At 32.4% G+C, this 21,774-nt stretch overlaps 2 protein-coding genes across 2 annotated transcripts; one reads left to right on the top strand and one right to left on the bottom strand.

The window, feature by feature from the left end:
* On the top strand, positions 1-1,697 carry LOC114383445 (transcription factor MYB64-like). Its single transcript, XM_028343123.1, has 3 exons — positions 1-350; positions 481-607; positions 929-1,697. The coding sequence occupies exons 1-3, from the start codon at positions 1-3 to the stop codon at positions 1,574-1,576; spliced, it is 1,125 nt and encodes a 374-aa protein (XP_028198924.1). The 3' UTR covers positions 1,577-1,697.
* Positions 1,698-2,404: 707 nt separating this feature from the next.
* LOC114383137 (cytochrome P450 86A1-like) lies at positions 2,405-5,090 on the bottom strand. The gene is made up of 2 exons (XM_028342737.1): positions 4,331-5,090; positions 2,405-3,512 (listed from the first exon to the last, which is right to left on the bottom strand). Exons 1-2 carry the CDS (start codon positions 5,062-5,064, stop codon positions 2,624-2,626), a joined length of 1,623 nt encoding a protein of 540 aa, XP_028198538.1. The 5' UTR covers positions 5,065-5,090; the 3' UTR covers positions 2,405-2,623.
* Positions 5,091-21,774: the final 16,684 nt, after the last annotated feature.

The following is a 21,774-nucleotide window of genomic DNA, read 5'->3' as shown; positions in this document are numbered from 1 at the left end:
ATGGTCAGAGGAGGAAGTCAAGGTGGTGACAATAATGGCTTCCAAATTTATGGGTGTGAAGTTATAAACGCTAGCAACAACCCTCCTTTGACAGCCATAGGCATAGATAGGTTCTTATGTGGCCACTTTCCTCACCAGCAACAACATGCAAGGAATTACAATGCTGCAAATGTTTTTGCTGATGAGGAGGCTTTTAATAATAAGTGGACACACATCAACCAAACCCCTACATTATGCCTGAAAGGTATGCATGTTTTAGGTAAGAATGCGAAAGTGGTGCGAAGAAGAAGCAAGAAAAAACAGTCTCCTGTGTGTTGGATCAAAGGACAGTGGAATAAAGAAGAGGACAGGTTGAATACATTAAGATAAGGCTAGATCCATTATTTTTGTATTTTTTATATGCTCTTGTTTGAATAATTCTTGTTAATATACACTTGTACTATAAGCTTTTAAGTTGGTTTTTATTTGGTATAACTGAAGGAAACTGATAAGGTTGGTGAAGCAATATGGTGAAAGAAAATGGGCTGAAATAGCTGAGAAGTTGGAGGGAAGGGTTGGTAAGCAGTGTCGAGAAAGATGGAATAATCATTTACGTCCTGATATTAAGGTTTGTTAATTAATATGCTTAATACTAACACCCTATGATTAGTTGCACATGACCATGAATCTTGTTCACACTAGAGAACCACAACAAAGTTGGTGCATTTTTTCATCGGTCACAAATATATATTATTAATTTTTTCATATAAGTTTACAACATATATATATATATATATATATATATATATATATATATATATATATATATATATATATATATATATATATAATTTTCATTTGATTGATTTTGTGTTGCTCTATAAATTTCAGTCATAATGTAACATTTAAACTTGTTATCCATTTTCCTTGGCTACTAAACTTTTATCAGAAAGATAGTTGGAGTGAAGAAGAAGAGAGGATACTAGTAGACACCCATGCGAGGCTCGGAAATCGTTGGTGTGAGATAGCAAAACACATTACAGGAAGATCAGAGAATGCCATAAAGAACCATTGGAATGCCACCATAAGGAGACAGAATTCAAAGAGAAAGAACAAGAAGACAAAAAGCTCTATTAATGGAAAGCCACATTCCTCTATACTTGAAGACTACATCAGAAGCCAGAATCAAACAACTAGTAGCAACCCCACACCTGGCATCATCACTGCCACAGATACCATCCACACAACACTCTCACAGGACAATGCTGCAAATTTGGCTAATGATCTACTCTTCATGAAACAAATTTTCAAGGAGAATGTTGAAGTCTCTAAGCACTCTAAGATGCCTTCAACCTCATACTTGGATTATTGTCAAATGAATGTTGATGATGTGGGTGAGTGTGAGTATTCCCTCCAATACCTAGATATTAATAACATTAACATGCACTTGAATGATGCTAGTCTCTTCCCTAGAGAGACTCATCCTACCCACATAAGTTATCTACCTTCGGATCTCCATCTCTCTCACTTGTTCAACGTGGCACCTGGTTATGGGAATCAAAATGGATTTTCGACATCAAGGTTGTTCAGAAGTTAAAGGAGAGGTGGATTTGATAGAGTTTGTTTCTTCTTAGTTCAAATGATGTTTTTCATTCTGATAAGAGAACTGAGCTATTGAATGTGGCACGTATTTTGAAATAAGGTCATAGCAATTTTAATTTGGATTTCTTAAGTTGCTATGCTATTTGCATGGGATCTACTGATTTTGCTTAACTACTCTTTCGGTTAAGTCCTTTTGATTGATTTTCATTGTTGCTCAAGTTCTCTGAACATTGAAATGTTAGGTAGAATTTTGGTAACTCTTTAATGACGAGGAGTAGAATTTTGGTATCTACTCCTTTGACGCAGTTAATATTCTCAAGTTTAGGAGTTAGGAAAAAAATAACCATATCAACAATGATGTTTCCACACTTCATTTTTTCACGCACTCCATTAACATTTTTTTATAATATTTTTCTTCTTTTCATCACATCATATATCGTACCTAAAAAAATGTTTGAACACTAAAAAATATACATTTTTTTGTTACTGCTAAGAAAATGAATTAAGGAGCAATTGATTGACTTTTTTTTTTTTTTATCTAGCCGGGTTTTAAAATCCTACTCTTTTTCTTAAATTAAAAAAGTATTATTATAAAGCGTTGATATATTAATTAAATATATTTTTAAATAAACTTATAATTTTATTTTAGCTTTTTAAATAAATTAAGGTATCTTTTTTAATAATTTGTTTAATTAATTTTTTTAAAAAAAATTGAATTACCTGTAAATTAATTTTAATTAAAAGTTATATATAAATTAATTTCAATCATAAATTTACATTGAAATGTATACTCCTATAATTTATTTTCAGACAATGAAAACAATTTTTTAAACACACTTTTTTTTTATTTTCGAAAAATAAAAATAAAAATGAAACATAAATAGTGATACACAAATTACAGTTACACAACACCCTAATTCCAAACATAAAATGAACATAAATAAATACATACACACTCTCAAACGTACCACCGAATGACCATATTGCCACTATTGATTATACTCTCTTAATTCTGAAGCACAATGACGAAAAGACCCTCGCTTTAAGGTGAGGTGGCAACCCCGGGCCCACTTTCTAGCTTACGTGGATGCAAGAACACCCTGAGCCCATTCTTCATGAACAAAGTGAGAGACATCTTCTGTTCCACCCGGTGACCGGGAACCAGCGATAGCCGGTAACGCAGAAGCACAGCAGCAGCCACGGACTTCATTTGTAGGTAAGCCAAGTCCTTGCCCAAACAAGTTCTCGGTCCAGCGTTAAAAGCCACGAACTTGAACCCATCTTTTGGCGGTTCGAACCGGTCCCCGCGAACCGAAAGCCATCGCTCCGGTTTAAACTCCATGCAATCTTTCCCCCATATCGTTTCCACCCTCCCCGCGGAGTATATCGAGTACGTCACCGTCGACCCCGCCGGAACCTCCGTGCCGTCCGGCAGCACGTCGTCGGCCACGGCCTGCTTGAAGTCCTGCGGAACGGACGGGTATAAACGCAGCGTTTCGGCCAGCGCCGCCTTGAGGTACACGAGCCTGTCAGCCTCGCCGAAGTCGAGAGGGTCCTCCGTCCAGCGGCGTCGGTCTCCGCCGCGCGTGTCGGCCAGGACGGTTGCGATCTCAGCCACTATTTTTTGCTCCACGTCGGGGTGGTTCGTGAGGAGCCAGAAGAACCAGGTGAGGGCCACCGATGACGTGTCCCTGCCGGCGAGGACGAAGTTGAGGACGATGCGCTGAAGCACCGCGGCGGAGAAGGAGCTGCCGGCGGCGTCGCGCTTCTTCATGAAACGCGAGAGCAAGTCGTCGGAGGGAGCTTCTGTGCGATCCGCCACGGCGTCGTTCATGTAGGTTTCCACAACTTTGAGGCTCTCCTTTAACTTTTTCTCCGATCCAATGCACAAAAGCTTCTGGAATCTCCACACTAGTCCCGGGTAGAGGAACCTGTACTCCATAAAACGTTTAACAAGGGGAGCAAAAATATATAGTAGTACATAATTAATTATATTAAAATTTCTGAGTTCTATATAACATAGAGCTCTAGATTGTAATTGTGAATGTACGTGGTTATACAAACAATAGCATTAATAATATTAAGAATTAATTTTATATACAACAACACTTAGATACATTTGTTTTAAGTGTTTTTAATACTGGCAAAATGATTCTTGTATACAAAGTGTTTAGATCTTGATTAGAGAGATATATATAAAAAAAAAAAGAAAAATTAAGTTATTTATATGGTTACTATATGATAGAAAGAGAGAAATATGTTGATGAAGTATTTATAAGTTGTGGGTGTCTAAATATCTAACATCGTTAACTTTATTGTGAGAGTTGTTACGTTGCGTACTCATAGGTTTAAAGATTTTGGCACAATTTTTTTTTCTTTTGTTAATAGTTGTTGAATTAGTTTTGATACACTAAGAAAGTGAGAGATATTGACAAAACCTTTGAAATTTAGAAAGTATATCGTAAACTTTCTCTATTATTATTCTTCAATCAGCTAGAAATAAAATTCCACCTTATATATATACATAATGTGCATAATAAATGTTCATAATATAGATTATATATTAAAATAAATTTTCAAGTTTAATAGAAAAATAGTGTAAAGAAAATTAAGAAACTGTGTCTAAATTTTGCTATTGGATACATTACTTGAGGTTTTAAATTATAGTTGTGAATGCGGTCATGAAAATCTCTAAAACTATAGTATTGCCAAAAAAATTTAATTAGGTGTATTGTGTAATTATACAAACCTGTGCATGGTGGCTTCAGTGGCAGTGTCAAAAGCAACAGCGAACGGGTTTTCTGGTAGCTCCGGAGAAAGAGTCTCTGGGTCTTTGCCGAACGTGAGTCCACAAATATTATCAAAGGTTAACCGCAGAAGAAGGTCTTGCAAATCCACCGAGACGCGTTCTTTCGCCGCTTTGTCAAGTATGCACCACAACCGGTTCTTAATGGATCGGTTAACCCAACGAGACATGGCTTGCTTCAACGTTCGCGTGGTGAACTCTAATGCCGCGGTTTTACGTTGCATGAGCCATGTCTCGCCATCGCTGTTGAAGATTCCTTGGCCCAAAAGATCATGGAACGCGGTTTGCCACTTGGGGCCTTTTGGGTAGTTGTCGAAGCGCGTCTTGAGGATGTGCTCGAGGTTCTTTGGATGGCACGTGACCGTGTAGAACCCTTTCTTGCGTGCCAAGAAAGGGAATGGGATGATGCACGTCTGGTACGTTGCGGAGCCTCCCCTGCCACGGAGGTTATCCGCGATCCAGTCGTGGACTCGATCGCGGTTCCTGAAAAGGCTTGGGAGGCTCCCCACTAAGGGCCAGGGCTTTGGCCCGGTTAGGGTTCGGGCGAGGAGGTGGAACCAAAGGAAGTAGGCTGATAGGGTTGCTACTAGAGTGAGGAGGAGAGGGAGGGTTTCCATTTGCATCATCATGGTGTTGTAAGACACGTTGATGATTAACTTGGTTAGAATGAGGAACATCCTTGGTACGTTTTATATATTTATGTGGAATGAGATTGTGAGAAGGTTTAGGAGAGAGTTGGTTGGAATTTTTTGGCAAAACAAAAGTGGTCTACGTTAGGTGGACATGCACATATATCATGGTATGTTTAGTATCTGTGTGCTTAATTGGGGGAGCTGCTACCAGAATTGTAATTGATTTTGAAGTATTTATGTTTGGTAATATATAAGTTTATTTTCAACAAAAACTATTATATATTGTATTTGGGAATGGATATAAAGAGCTTTTGTAATTCTTGTGGAAAAGAAAAACCTAGGGTGAAGTTCCACAAAGATTTTGGATGCAAAAATTCAACGTGAGAAGTGAGGAAAAGAAAAAAGAATCAAGTGATTTTTAAAAAATGGGCACAAATCGTATATTGTACCTCAATCAAGATAAATCAATTAGGATTTCTTTTTTTTCTCATTATCTACATTATCTTACTGCATGTGTGTGTTTAAATTTGTATATCGTCGTTTGTATTATATAAGGTTTAATTTTTAATTTTCTCATTGAATCTGGAAAACCTATTGATTTCCTTAATTTTGTCAGATATCAATACCCAAAAAAAAAAAAAGATTAAGGGAAATTCTCATTATTCTGAAACACGCACCCAAACCACATGCTTGTGCTATTTTATTTTCTAGGGTAGATTCTATAAAAAAAATTTCATCTAATTTGCTTTGTAAAAAATGACAAACATTTTGTGGTGTACCTTAATGTTGAAAATGAAATAATAGGATAATCAATATCGATTGTATATATCATGACTTTATTCAGTTAGTGTGACTATTAGTAACATACGGTATTGAATTTGAAAACATTGACGTTTTGTATTGAATTTGAAATATGATAAACCTGTCTTAATCCTGTAAACTAAATATGTAAAGGGACACACTATCAAAATTCCTTTCATCGTTTCATTTTTAATAATATATGGCTTAAGTATAGTTGATTCTTACACACTAAGTCGCGTAAATTGGAACGTTTAAGGTCATTTCGTGTATCCCTCAATATCATTTAATTAGTTAAGTTGTTGAAATTAACGCAGTGGAACTTCTCTGATCAAACATTAAATGCGGAGGGGACAGGTGGTGCAGTACTATCTCCTTTTGTGGTAAGGGGCAGGTATCGGGAGAAGGGATGGAAGAAAAAGTAGGAGTCTAATTCTAAGGTGAAGTACTAATTTTTCTCTCACCCATAAAGTACCTATTATCATCATTGAATTTATTCATAAAATATTTAATGGTTGAGATTAAAGCTTGCTTAACTGGTTTTTGTTTTATATATATTTGAATTTCTTTTTCTGATTATAAAAAATTTCCGTTTTTGTTTTTTCCTAATTTTGTAAGCTCATCCCTACCTTGCTATCACCACTCTTCACTCCCCTGCTAGTGATTTATTCATTTCGTTCCAAATAACAAATCTGAATCCGTTAAAAGTTTCAAACTTCAGAACCTCAAATTAATGGATTGTTAACCTAAAATCAACAAATTAATCTCTCAAATAAATAACAAATTCATCCAAAATTTCAAATCCTCCCATTAAGCAATTGAGATTTAGGAAAGAACAAAAAAAAGAAGTTAATCCATGGTATTTGTAATGTGCTTAGTTATAACAGCAACTCATAATAAAATATATAAAAAAGAATATCAAATTCTAAAATTGTAATAATCTAAGAATATTTCATGTATAATAAAATAAGTAAGTAAAAAAATAGTCTTTATTAAAAAGATATCCTCAAATTATAAATATTTAAATTAAATAAATGTTAAAAATATAACAAAAACAATTACATTCAATATTTTATTTTAAAGTACTAGATTAAAATAAATGCAACTAATAAAATTATGTCTTCAAATTTTTTCAAATTCAACAATTTTTTATCTGAAAATAACAATGAGATAATAACATAGTGAATAAAACAAATTCTAAAAAGAAAACCACAAATAATATTGTTTGTGTGACAGTTCGAAACATCGACCACAATATCCGTAATAAATTTAAAATAATATTATATATATATACACACACCCCAATAAAAATTAAAAGGAAGACAATGATTCACTCAAATGCAATACATAGTCACACTCAAAATAAATTCAATTTCAGAAGGTAAATCCAATTATATACACAGGTAAATGTAATTCTTTCTTCAACTAATGTCATGTAATTTGTAAACTTCGGAATTTAATCTAATATAAGCCAAATGCATCCATATATGTTATCCATGGACGGGTTTAAAAGCAAAGGACTTCATGCCAAATTTAAGAGAATTGATACATACTACACGGTTTTCCCTCATCAAACTTTCTGTATATATAACAAGAAAAATTCATAATTCTTTGACAATTCGTGTACAAGAAGCATCAGCAAACAATTATCCTGACAACCAAATCTTAGTAAAAAAGCTAACTTAGTCGTAATAGGAAATATCCAAAATCTACTATAATACCTAGAATTTTATTGATCTCAAATTTTATATCAAAATACGAAATTCATTCTTTAAGATTCATACCATTGAAATTTCAAATCCTCCCATTAAGCAATTGAGATTTAGGAAAGAACAAAAAAGAAGTTAATCCATGGTGTCTGTAATGTGCTTAGTTATAACAACAACTCATAATAAAATATATAAAAAAGAATATGAAATTCTAAAATTGTAATAGTCTAAGAATATTTCATGTATAATAAAATAAGTAAGTCAAATAAACGAGTCTTTATAATAAAAATATCCTCAAATTATGGATATTTAAACTGAATGAACATTACAAATATAACAAAAATAATTACATTAACGTTTTATTTTAAAGTACTAGACTAAAATACTAACAAAATTATGTCTTTAAGTTTTCTCAAATTCAACAATTTTTTATCTGAAAATAACACTTATAATGAGATGATAATATAGTGAATAAAAAAAAATTCTAAAAAGAAAATCACAAATAATATTATTATCAGTCTGTCTGATAATTCAAAACATCAATCACAATATCCTTAATGAATTTAAAATAATATTATATATATATATATATATATATACACCCCAATAAAAATTAAAATGAAGACAATCATACTTTATTTCCATTCTCATATCTATGATTATATAAATATATACATATAAAATGAATACATATAATGATTCACTCAAATGCAATACATAGTCACACTCAAAGTAAATTCAATTTCAGAAGGTAAATTCAATTATATACATAAGTAAATGTAATTCTTTCTTCAACTAATGTCATGTAATTTGCAAACTTAGGAATTTAACCTAATATAAGCCAAATGCATCCATATATGTTATCCATGGACGTAAGGGTTTAAAAGCAAAGGACTTCATGCCAAATTTAAGAGAATTGATACCTACTATACGGTTTTCCCTCATCGATCAAAAGCATCAACAAACAATTATCATGACAACCAAATCATAATAAAAAAGCTAACTTAGTCGTAATAGGAAATATCCAAAATCTACTATAATACCTAGAATTTTATTGATCTCAAATTTTATATCAAAATATGAAATTCACTCTCATACCATTGAAATTTTAAAAGATAAGTGTTTACTCACCTCCTACAGAATGAGCAACCTACTAATATCAAGAGAGACTATACATCTATGTGATTTTAAGAGAAGAAATTGTTTATCCTTATATAAGAGTTGTACATAATTTAAAATTTATTGAATGAATTTTTCTTTATATATTATTTTATTATATTTAATTATTATTAAAAAAACCAACCATCACCCGTTTCTCTTTTTTTTTATTATCATATTTAACTCAAAAAATTATACTAACTTCTCTTTAAAAGGTTATACAATCTACCTATTTATTTGAATAATTATTGGATGATTTTAGGATGTTACAATATTAATTAGCAAAACAAACAAAGCAAACTCCTAGAAAGAAAATACAACTAAAAATAGAACATCAATCCGTGGCTATAAGCATGTTTATGCTTTTGGTAATCTCAGACTTAGAATCTCCAACACAAACAAAAAAGGCTCCATCGATTCGTGAAGCAAACGTGTGGAACCTTGATGTCATGAAACAAAACGACCAAGAAACTTTGGGAGAAAATTGTTGAACTCAAGAATAAATGGCAAGAGTGGGGTTTGGTGTCTAATGGGTGATTTTAGTTCGGCATGGACAACACAAGAAAGAAGAGACTCAAGAAATTTGATGGGAGGAAGGGATATGGAGGCATTTAACAAATTTATTGGGGATATGGAGGCATTTAACAAATTTATTGGGGATATGGAGGTGGAGGACATACCTATGGTGGGAAGGAAGTTCACTTGGTATAGGGTGAATGATCATTCAAAAAGTAGGCTCGACCGAGTGCTTGTCTCAAGTGATTGGGTTAATGAATGGCCGAGGAGTACACAATATGTCATGAATAGAAGCTTTACGAATCATTGCCCACCATGAAAAGTTCTATTATGGGTTGGGGGCAAAGCCTTTCAATGTGTTGCATTGCTGGTTCCAAGATCATGGGTTTCTAGAGATGGTGAAGGATTTGTGGGACTCTTATCAAGTGCAAGGGTGGGCTTCTTTTGTGCTTAAGGAAAGGTTGAAAGGTTGAAAAATGATTTGAAGAAGTGGAACGTGGAGAGCTTTAGAGATGTTAATAAGCAAATCAAGGAGGTAGTAAAAAAACTAAATGCTTTAGACGTAATTGATGAGGCGGAAGGTCTAGATGAGGTGGAGATGCAAAATAGATGGTCACTTATGGGTGAGTTTTGGAGTGTGTCTAGGAGAAATGAATCGCATCTTCACCAAAAATCTAGGGTAAGATGGTGTAGGGAGGGGGATGCTAACACTTAAATTTTTTCACTCTATGGTCAAATGGAGGAAAAATTTAAGTGAGTGGAAAGGGTTGGAGGTGGACGAGAGATGGGAAGACGAACCAATAAAGGTGAAAAAAGGGTGGTGGATTACTTCAAAAATAGGTTCTAAGAGCACATGGGGATAAAACAAAAGTTGGATAGGGTGCACTTGGAGACACTTGGGAGGGATGATGATGAAGTCTTATGTGAATCTTTTCGAGACACTTGAGTAGCTTGTGGGGCGGACAAAAGCCCGGGCCTAGATGGTATCAACTTCTTTTCATAAAGAAGTAGTATTGGGAGATTGTGAAGAAAAACTTCATGAGTATGATGAAGGAATTTTGGGAGAATGCTAGGATGCCTAGAGGCGCGAATTCTTCGTTTATTACATTTATTCCCAAGAAAGAAAATGCCCAAGGTTTGGACGAAGATAGACCTATAACACTTATCTGTTGTATTTACAAGGTCATCTCCAAGGTTTTGGCAAAGCGAGTGAAGCGGGTATTGGGTAAAGTCATTGATATGAGACAAAGTGTTTTCTTAAGAGGGGGTAGATGGTGTACTCGTAGTAAATGAAGTTGTCGAGGAAGCAAAGAGGGGGGTCATGGTTTTCAAAGTAGACTTCCAAAAGACATGACTCAGTGTCATGAGATTTTCTTGTTATATGATGCAGAGGTTGAGGTTGGGTTTTTATGAAAAGTGCATTGGGTAGATTAAAGGGGGTTTGGAATCATCCGTATGTTTGTTTTGGTAAATGGTAGTCCTTTCAATGAATTCATCCTCCAAAGAGGTCTAGGAGTAAGGAGGGTCGCCACAAAGGCTTTGAGGTTGGAAAAAATCTTGTGAAAATCTTAATTTTGCAATTTGCAGATGATGTTTTAATTAGTTCTTTCTAGACCCCACTATACAAAATGTTTTATGCTTGAAGATAATTTTGAGGTGTTTTGAAATGGGGTCAAGGCTAAAGGTCAATTTCTTTAAAAGCAAGTTGGTGGGCATTGGGGTATCAGATAACCTATTGGATACTTTCACCAGCATGCTAAATTGCAAGTTGACGATCATCTCGCGGCTGGGGCCAATCCTAGAAGAGGTAAAACTTGGGAACCAATCATCAATAAGGTGAAGGGAAAGTTGGCTTTGTGGAAACAAAAATCACTTTCGCCAGGAGGGAGAGTCACACTCATTAATTTCGTGCTATTTTCATATTGCCATTTTTTATGCATCTTTTTTCTAAGTTCCACCGTGTGTTGTTAAAAGGATTATTAAGCTCCAAAGAAACTTTCTTTGGAGAGGTGAGGAGAATAAAAGGAAGATTGCTTGGGTCAAATGGGAGGAGGTTTGTTTAGTAAGGAGCAAGGGAAGCTAGGAATATAGAACATTAGACTATTTAACCAAGCTCTTTTAGGGAAGTGGAGACTTGCTTTGGATCAAAGTTCTTTGTGGGCAGTAGTCCTAAAATCAAAATATGGAAAATTCGGGAATGCTGAAGTTCAAAGGTCATCAAGGAATGATTCCTTATGGTGGAGAGATTTGGTTGAGGTTTGTCGTGTAGGTAAAAATAAAGAATGTTATGATAAGAGTGTGGCTTGGAAGGTAGGCGATGACAGAAAAATCTTGTTATGGCATCAACCGTGGGAGGGGGTTGAGTGTTTGGCTACAAAGTTTAGAAGGCTATTTATGAACTCTGAGCAAAAACAAAGTATTTATGCTAGGCAGTATTAGAACACATTTGTAGGGGATTATTCTGTTACAGGATAGAGAGAATATGCAGTATTGGAAACACACAACCTCTGGGTTATTAATTTCTCAGTGAAAACAATATATAATTCTTTGGCATATTCTCCTGAGGCTGACCATACCTGTGTTTACTTGGAGGTTGTTTAAGGATCAATTGCCTTCTATTTAGAATCTCAAGAGGAGAAATGTTCAGATAGTGAGGGTGCAGTCGAGATGCACATTCTGCCAAACGGAGGAGGAGGATATTACACATTTGCTATTCAACACTTAGAGAGAGTAGAGAGAGAAGAGGTAAAATGATAGGTGCGATAAAATTTAATTTAAATTTATGATGTGATTAAAAAGAAGAGATAAAAAGAAATAAAAAATATTTAGTGTGTTTAAAATAAATGATCTTTCGTGTATCATTACTCTTAAACAATTGTTGGGCACTCTTCTGCATAGGTATACGTGGTAATTGATGATAGTGAATGGGATTATATGGCATGTGCTGCAACTTTATATGTATCCACCTTTTCTATTGTCTCTGCTTTGGTTATAAGTTATTTATGATTCTGGTATCATAAATATAAAATAACCAGGTGTATTGTATGTTTGAGGAGGATAGGAAGCATATCGGGTCCTTCTAGTACCTCTTTCATTAATATATATATATATATATATATATATATATATATATATATATATATATATATATATATTATTGGGTGATAAAAAAATGATAAAGATATGATATAGGATAAAAGGATAACTGTTAAGTTTAATTAATTCACAATAAACCTTAAACAGAGAAGTATGTCTCTTATTTAAGTAGTAAAAATGATAACTAAAATTATAAATAAACAACCTAGCTATTATCAAATTCATTTTTATGGTTACATGAAATTTATCACACAATCATTGACAGATCATAATTTTGAGGCACATGTTTAAATATTTAATTTGGTTTTGTGTACATAAATACAAGGTGAAGGAAGTCAGCTAACCAATATTATATATGTTTGGCCTTTAGTACTGTCATGCTCCTAAACTATCCACATATTTGGTAAAATTCGTCTTAATTCATAACCTAAGCTGTCATGCTCAAGCAAATATTAGTGTTAGACAAATAGCTAGCTACTATAGTTAAATCGAGTCAAACAAAAGTGCCCACCATTTAACTACTATAATCCCTTGTACCACAATTTAATAAATTTAACAAAGTTCCAATGGGACGGTTGATCCGAAGCAAGAAAATGGGGCTTGCAACAAAATATGAATCAAGACAGAAAAATGGTTAAAATATATTTTTTAAATATTAAAATGTTTGAAATTTATCCTGTAAAATTTTATTATATTTTTTGTCATTGTAAAATCAAAATATTTTTTTTTATTCAAGCTTATCCAAACTTAGGTCCAAATCTATCTGAAGGAGATGCAGATTTTTTAACTTTTTAAAGTCATTTACAAGTATAATTGATATAGGAAACGTTATTCTATAGCCTATGTAGACGTTCCTCCTTCTTTCATTGTTACCTCTCTTCCCTCACACTACACGCTAATCACACAAATTAGGGATTACAGATCTGAACAATCAATATCCTTAATTCATCCCTAATAAATTCCTACACTGTCGATTTTGTGGCAAATCAATAAAGTAATTAAACTTTAGATTATGCAACAAGTAATAACACCATCGACAAATTTCAAATTATAAATAATATCAACTCATAGGAGAATTTAGATCGAAGTTCGAGGCGATAACTACGAGTGTAGAATAAGAAAGAATTTAATTGAGGGAATGAAATAAAAGAAAAATTGAATAACTATCTATGGATTCAAGAAAGAGATAGGGTTGGAGCATTGGTGCCCATAAGGTTACCGGACTGATTTGGTGGTTTAGGTTATTTTATGTTAGGGTTTTTATGGGAGACTATATATGTTGGTGTCATTTTATTGAATTTGGGTGAACCAATATTTTGTACAATGAAGTTGTGAGAGACAAATACAAACTTGCGGTTGTGGCAAAGAAAATTCAAATTGAATCTTTTTGTTTTGGAAGGCAAAGGAAAAGGCAATATTAATAAAAATAAAAATAAAATAGTGCAAGGTATCAACCACAAGTTGTAATGATCATCTCTACTTAGATGTTGCGGGTGGAGCTTTCGGGTTGTTGGTGTTTAAAGCTTACTGCACAGTGAAGAGTAATAAAGATAATTCATTTCTATCTTAGTTCTTATACTTGTTTCATCTATCTATTGAAATTTACAACTGTCTAATTTTTTGAATTTTAAATTAATATACCAATTTGTTAAAAACAAAAGCCCATTACCAAATTCTTAATTAAAACTACCATTTTTTTAATTTTAATAAAAAAATCGACCAAATTGTTAACTAAAACTGCTCATTTTGTTTTAATTTTAAAATCTCAACCAATTTGTTAATTAATTTAAACTATCTATTTTTCTATTTTTAAAAATCTACTTATTTTTTTTAGTTAAAAGACTCTTTTTTGACAAATTTAAAATTTACTATTCTGTTTATTAAGTTTCCAATTAATTTTCTCTCTCTTCTTCTTAGCCTGTTTAAACAGTATAATATTAAACCAATTTGCAACTACCTAGTTTTCTCTTCTTATTCTGCATATGTATCGGAAGTTTTTTTTTTTTTTTCAGCTTTTAGTTTCCTAAAATTTATTTTTGTTTGTATTTTTTCTTCATTTTCATATTAGTTTCTTTGCTTTTGCATTTGATTGTATTGACTACTAATTAATACACATAATCTGATAAGTTTAATTTTTTTTTCTTTTTTTTTTACTATTTTTATTTTTCTTTCTCTTTGTTTTTTCTTCTTTCTCATAATTCTTATATCTGTCGTATTGGAGGTCATTCTCATATCTTTTTTTCTTTTCTTAATCTCTGTCTCATGTTAAATATCCCCCCCCCCCCCCCCCCCCCCCATTTTATGCCTAAGTAAATTAAACATGACCATTTGAAAACTATCCATTTTTTTTGTTGAATTTTAAAACGTATCAAGGTTTGTTTTGAGATTGAGATTTGTTAATTACTTTATTGCACGAAGTAGTTTTCTTCAACTTTTTGAGGATCAACAACATAAATCATTTTATTTGAAAACCGCCAAAGTATTTAAATTTTAAAATTCAAAATTGTTCCATTATTCTCTTTTTTTATATTTTTTTAAATAGACCAATATATTTTCTCAAAAAAAAAAAAAATACGTGGTTTGTCCAATGAATCACATCCTTATGTTATGTCAATGAAGGTTAACGCAACCTGCAACATTTCATTATTTTAATCGTAATGAAGGTATGCTACTTTAGCTTTTGTTATATACGCCATTTAATGTTCTTAAAGTAAGAAATACTCAATTCCTCATTGAATGACTAAAAATGTTTTACTAACTATAGAAGACTATTTTTTTTCTATCATGTTTCATATTTTGCTGGAAGCTCTATTTTCTTTCTTTTGATAAACCTTCTGAACGATTCTTTTCTCTTGCACTCTACGCAAAGTGCCCGACAAATCATACAAAGAAAAACACGAGCTTAGCATTGAAATCTTGTTAAGTTTATTAAATTGTCGTCGTACAAGAGGGACTATAGTAGTTAAATGGTGGGCACTTTTGTTTGAGTTAATTTAACTTATAGTAGTTAGCTATTTGTTTAACATTAATATTTGCATGAGCGTGACAGTTTAGGTTAGGAATTAATACGAATTTCACCAAATAATTTGTTTGCAACACTAAAGGCCGAACATAAAATGCAAATTATTTATTATGAAAATTTTAGTTGGCTTTTTCAATAATATTGGTTAGCCGACTTCCTTCCCCTTGCGTACACATCGAAATTAAATATTTACGCATGTGCTTCAAAATTAAGATCTGTCAATGATTACTAATAATAATAATAAAAAAATTGTCAATGATTACTCTTGACAAAGTTAATTTTTTGAAGGGTTGTCTGTCCTTTATATTCAAATGCTGAGTCAAATGCGTATTTGTTCTTTTCTCGCAGGAAATCTCTCCAAGTTTGGATTTACATTCGTAATTTAGCTCCTTTTCGCATGCGTTTCACTTTGCAGCGTATTACTCACTCTTTAATTAGAAGTAGATCCACATCAGGTGTTCAAGAAAATTTTCGTTGTCTGGCTATACTACTGTATCTGGCTGTCTAGGAACAAACTGATGCTTGAAGATTATCAATTTTCTGTAATAGAGGTTATTATGAAGATTAAGTTTTTTTATGTATAAACAAGCACATCTGTTGTATTTGTTTTAACATTTTGATATAAGTTTTTTATTTTCTCTACCTGCGGGTATGCCCAATTTATTGTTGTATCATTTTGGGTTTAATATAATTTATATTTTTCCCAAAAAAAAAATCTGTCAATGATTGTGTTAAATTTTCATGTATCCATATATAAAAACGAATTTGATAATAACGTGTTTGTTTATAATTTACTATCATTTTAACCACTTAAAACAAATAACAAATCTACTTCTATGTTTAAGGTTTATTGAGAATTAATTCAACTTCACAGTTATCCGCATCTTATATCTTTTTGAGTTTCATCATTGACCAATCAGAGAAATTCCATTTCGTAACTACTTAAACAAATTTTAACTTCACTAATTAATTATTGATATTGAGGGATCGACGTACGTACGAAATGACTTTAAAAACGTTCAATTTCGACTTGGTGTAAAAGAATCAACTATATCTAAGCCATATATTATTTGAAATGAAATTATGGGAAGGAATTTAGATGTGTGACAGTATCATTCTCCTTTACATATTTAGTTTGCATGGACTATGACAAGTTTCCTATATTTAAAAAATTCAATACAGAACGTCATTGTTTTCTGCTTTCCCCCGCACCCTTGCTATTATCACATACAATATGCATGTCACTAATTGTAGCAATAAAGTGGTAATATATAGAATTAATATTAATTATCTCGTTATTTCATTTTCAACAAGACACTGCAAAATACTTGTCATTTTGATAAAGCAAATTAGTTGGGAAAAGAAATTAGAGAATCTACAGATTAGAGAAATTATTTGCTTGTGTCAATCTTGTCTCAGGCACATGGGGATAGATCATACAGGAGGCAACTTCCTCAAGGTAGCAAATGCTGCTAATACACCCAGAATCCAAGTGGGTGTTAACCAAGGGACACTTAAACAATCAGCATCACATTTCCCTTTTTCATTACCACCAGATTTTGAGCCTTTCTCATCATATATCATCATCAGAAAGTCCTTCATATCCACCAGGATCAGCTCCATTATGAAAGGATGGATGGGCCTAGGAGGTCCAAATAGAGGACTTTTATAGAATAGATAATTTAGATATTATCCTTTTGATATTATTTGGTTTTATTTTAATTTTCTAAAATACTAAGATGGTGACATATGTATATGGTTGTTATCCATTAAGAAAATTATATAATGTAAGGTTTGCATCCTATTGAGGAATGAATGAAGTGAAATCTGAAATCTATGTTTATTCTCTTTAGCTTTTATTTGTAGTTTTAATGGTGTTTTCTTAGGAGCGAGAGTAATGTCAATAAATATCGCTAATTTTGGATTGACATTATAAAATGTGATAATAGTTTAATAGGAAATATCGTGAAAAAATTCATTAACACAATTTAATGAGAAAATATACAATATTATCGTTAATTTTTAAATGACACTATCTATATATAGATAAGTTCTATTCAAAGTAAACAATCGTTGGTAATTGTGTTTAATATAGTTTTATTACAATTTTATAATAGACAATTTGTTCAAGTTATTTTCATATATTTAATAATTCATGGCCGGGCATAGCACGGCTAAAATACTAGTTAGCTACAAAACTTCTTGCATTTTATTCACAAAATCCATCTCGTTGTAACAGTATTTTTGACATGTCTCTTTAGGATTTTTAATTTAATTTACTAATTATAATAAAAAAGATTGACATCCGCGCAAGGGTATATACCTAGTTTGACTAAATTGCTAAAATAAACTCTTCATTTTTTACATTATTGCGTTCTCAAATGATTTTAATGACTATATTATTAGCACTATTAATTCCTTAATCCAAAATCATTTAAAATATATTTGAATAAAAAATTTTAACTAAAGAAAATAATTTATCAGAGGATTTAAATTTCTGTAATCTAGAATTCATTATTTGAATGTTTTTTTTAATAATTTAAAATTTTGAAATTTTAAAACAGAATTTTAAACAACTAAAAATATGGAATTTCAATTTCCTTCTAAAATGTGAGAAATTAAAATTCTCTTCTTACAATCTTCTTCAAGAAATATGAGATTGTAGAACATTGATCGGGTCTGAGCATAGAGGAACACGTGTAACTAGCACACCAATCATATTTTTTCTTTTTTTTTCATTTATTTTTTTCACCCTCATAATTTTAACTTTTTTTATCCAAACACAAAATTTTGAAAATAAAAGAATTTCAATTGAAGTATTTGAAATTCTTAGAAGTTAAAATTTCTCAGAATTTTAAATTCTTCCATCCAAACAGCCATATTATCAAATTGTAAACGAAATTAGAAGACAACTAAAAGTAAGGAGCAAAACACATTAAATGTATTACTCCAGGATTAAAAATTTATAATTTATATTAGAGTCAAAACAATATAGACATGTACAGAAACCAAAATAATAATTATAACAAAACTATAACTATACAGACATATGTCTTCTATTAAATTATTAAGATGAATTGAGTAAAGAATACTATAATTAAACATTTACTCAATGACCTCATAAAATGAGAATTGATTAATTAGTTCCCATGTCCAAAGCAAGCCCAGTCCAACAGCTAAAATTCACTTAGGACAAGTAAGTAGTCACAAGAGATATATTGGCACTTGGATTCAAATCCAACCAAAATTTCTAGGCTTTGTCGTACTCTTGTAGATTAGCTTCCAAAGCCAGCAAGATGGCTTCCCTCATCATCTCATTTGTTTCACCAACTCTAAGGCTGTGTTTGTTAAGCGCCATTGGAATTGTAAGTTGGCGGTTTGGTACAAGTAATTTAGCTGAGGAATAAGAAGAGTGTGGTGGGCCCCACATAGAAGCATCCCCTCATCATTACCGTTAACAAAGGCCAAAAAGTCCGTTATGCCCTTTTAAATCTCTTATTTCACGTTACATTAACTATTTTAGAGGGTATTTTTGTGAATAAACAATTTTATAATACTATTTTTATTCTATTTCTCTTAACCCAAACAACAAAATATATTCTTTTATTTTTTTTCTTTATTTCTTCTTTTTCAAATTATTTCTCTTCTATTTTCGTCTATTCTATTTTTCTTTTTTGAAACCAAACACGGCCTAAGAGTCTTTGTAGAAAAGGTTGCAGTGATGCAGGTGGTAGCAAAGAGTAGAAAGGATTACAGGATTGGATTCTGGGAGGATTGCATTATCAGTACTTTTTCAAATGCATTATGGTCCTTCCTGTCCATTTAACTTTTTCAAGTATTGACCATTTTGGAGTCCTGAGTTGTGTGTTTTGCTCTTTTTGATCATTGGAGTTTATACAACAATTTGATTCATTTTGGTTCAGTTACCATGCAGGCACAATTTACTTGGGGCAAGGGTCATATGACAGAATCATGTCTATGGCATTGTATCAGGCTTACTTGTTTGTTTTTCTTTTTTTTCCTTAGGGGTACATCTTGAACTTCTTTTGTGATCTTATTAATAAAAAAAATTGTGCCATTAAAAAAAAAAACAATCAGGCCCAATTTTTAACTTTTACAATTTAAAGGCTCGTGCTTTATGTGGCGATTATGATCTTGATTTTTGAAGTATGGGAAATTCATTGTAATGAACCTGATTAAATCATGCAATTAGCACTACCATCCAGTTAATGTTGTTGGTTTAACCGAAGAAGATTCTGGGCTTATGCCTCATTCTGTTTGTTGATTATATTAGAAGTTAAATGTTAAATTACTTCAATCCAATTCATTTGTGGGAAAGTTCCAAAAGTTGGATGGAATTGAAACCAAGTCCCAAATTATGATCAACTAGATGAGATCCAAAACCATCAAAAACAGAAACTACTTGAAGCAAAGAACCTTCTGCTTTGAGCTTTCACTCTAATAGTTGATATAACCTTAGCAGTTAGCACCATCAATATATCATTTGTTGAAAAATAGTGAAAATAAAACCATTCAGGTTTGGTACTTTTTAAGAACCCACAAAGATTAAAATAATGCGATCATTCAATATAGAAAAGAACTCACTTTCATCCGTGCATGTAATGCGGAGACAAGGGAATTTTTCATGGCTTCAATATTTGATACTAGAACGAGAATGAGTAACCCTGCTATGCAAATTATATTCCAAAAGATCCAGAAAAGAAAGAACAATACGAACATAATAGAGATATAGGATAAGGATATTATATATTCATCACATATTCTTCTAAGCCTTTCCATCACGAAATCTTGTAATTATTTCTTACTTTCTGCATGTGAATGGTTAAACATAAAATCCTGCCAATCATTTTTCAAAATATTCCTAATGAGAAATGTAGTTGATTGCAATTGATTCATTGAAACATGCTATTTTAGCCGAAATGAAAAGCACCTTGTAAGAAATCCATCAGAAGAATATACACTGCTTCTGTTTGTACAGAAACATAACACAATCACTTAATTCCCATCACTATTATTTGTGGGGAAAAAAAAGGAAGATATAAACCTAAGCATAGTAGCAAGCACATGATTGCAAGCATCTCAACTCAAGGAGCTTGAATAGAATCTTGGCGGGGTGCTTCGGTTGATGAATTTGATCTGGAAAAGGAAGAGTGGATGAACTCAATGCAGTCCTCAACAGCAGCAGTTCTATGAGAATCAATAGAGGACCCTGTTGATTTTGATCTTGATAAGGAAGACGAGCCTTGGTGTAAAGATCTCTTTGGAGAGATCAAGCGTAGAGCATTTGTGACTCTTTCTGCAAGATCCTTCACAAGTTCAATGGGAGAGCTCTCAGACTGCCAAGGAATCCTGAACATGCAGCTCTTCACTTGCCCATTTCTGTTTGATTTCCTATGGGAATTCTGTCTCAAGGACAAGCCTGATTTCTCATTGATGTAGCCACTTTGACTCATATTCTGTTGTTTATTCTTGTTTGGATGATGATAGCATTATATTCAGAAGAGAAAGAGATATGAGAGACTGTGGTATGTGATGCTATTGAAAGTTGAAAGGAATTATATGTGAGACTTGGAAGTTGGAAGCAGAGTTGTTAGAGAGGTGGGAACTGTGGAATGAGGAGGTTCTCATGTGAATGAAAAACAAGCATTTATAGAAGTCTTTCAGTATTTCTCCTATTTACCTTTATCATGAAAGAACTGTGTAAAAGTATATGGAAACAAAAACAACATTAAATAAGTCTTTTTTATTAGATGAGATTAGTTACATAGATTAAACAATAGGTGATTTTCTTCTATTGACTTTCCTTTGATTTACTCTCCCTAATCATATATAGAGGGAGACATATCTAATGAAGTAAATTTTTATCATACACCAATATATGGATAGTCTATATTGTTTTAATTAGTTTTAATCTTAAGCATTTGTGGGAATTATATGGTTGAAATTTAGTCCTCTCGCACTAACATTTCTCACCTGATACGCTTCTTTTATATATATATATATATATATATATATAAAGTGACACAGTTGGATTAAGGCGGTGAGAAAAGAAAAGGAGCATATTAAAGGTGTAGAGAGTTGGAGATACACTAGCCCTCTTTATTACTTTCTATTCCAGTTGCAGTGCCGCCTTGTGACTTTGCAGAGCACACGTTTATGGTTTTCCATGTAATAATGGAGTAAAGAACCGGTATCTAAGATAAGTATAATCAAAGATAGCAGGAAAATTTTTAGTATAAAGTAATTTAGTCATCATTCCTCAGAGCTAGAAACCCATTTTTAAATATGAGGAAGGTGGGGGCAATATTCTTTCACTCATTTCTCTGAAGATGCTCTCAAAACAACCACTAGGATTGCTCCATTGTTATTCCCTATTTCTTTACTCAAAGCTCCAATTGCAACAAGACACAGCCAACCGAGTTGCTGCTGAATATT

This window comes from Glycine soja, chromosome 14, assembly GCF_004193775.1.
Source record: "Glycine soja cultivar W05 chromosome 14, ASM419377v2, whole genome shotgun sequence".
NCBI lineage: Eukaryota > Viridiplantae > Streptophyta > Magnoliopsida > Fabales > Fabaceae > Glycine > Glycine soja.
The sequence above is the reverse complement of the archived record's forward strand: the minus strand, read 5'-3'. Positions and strand labels throughout refer to the sequence as shown.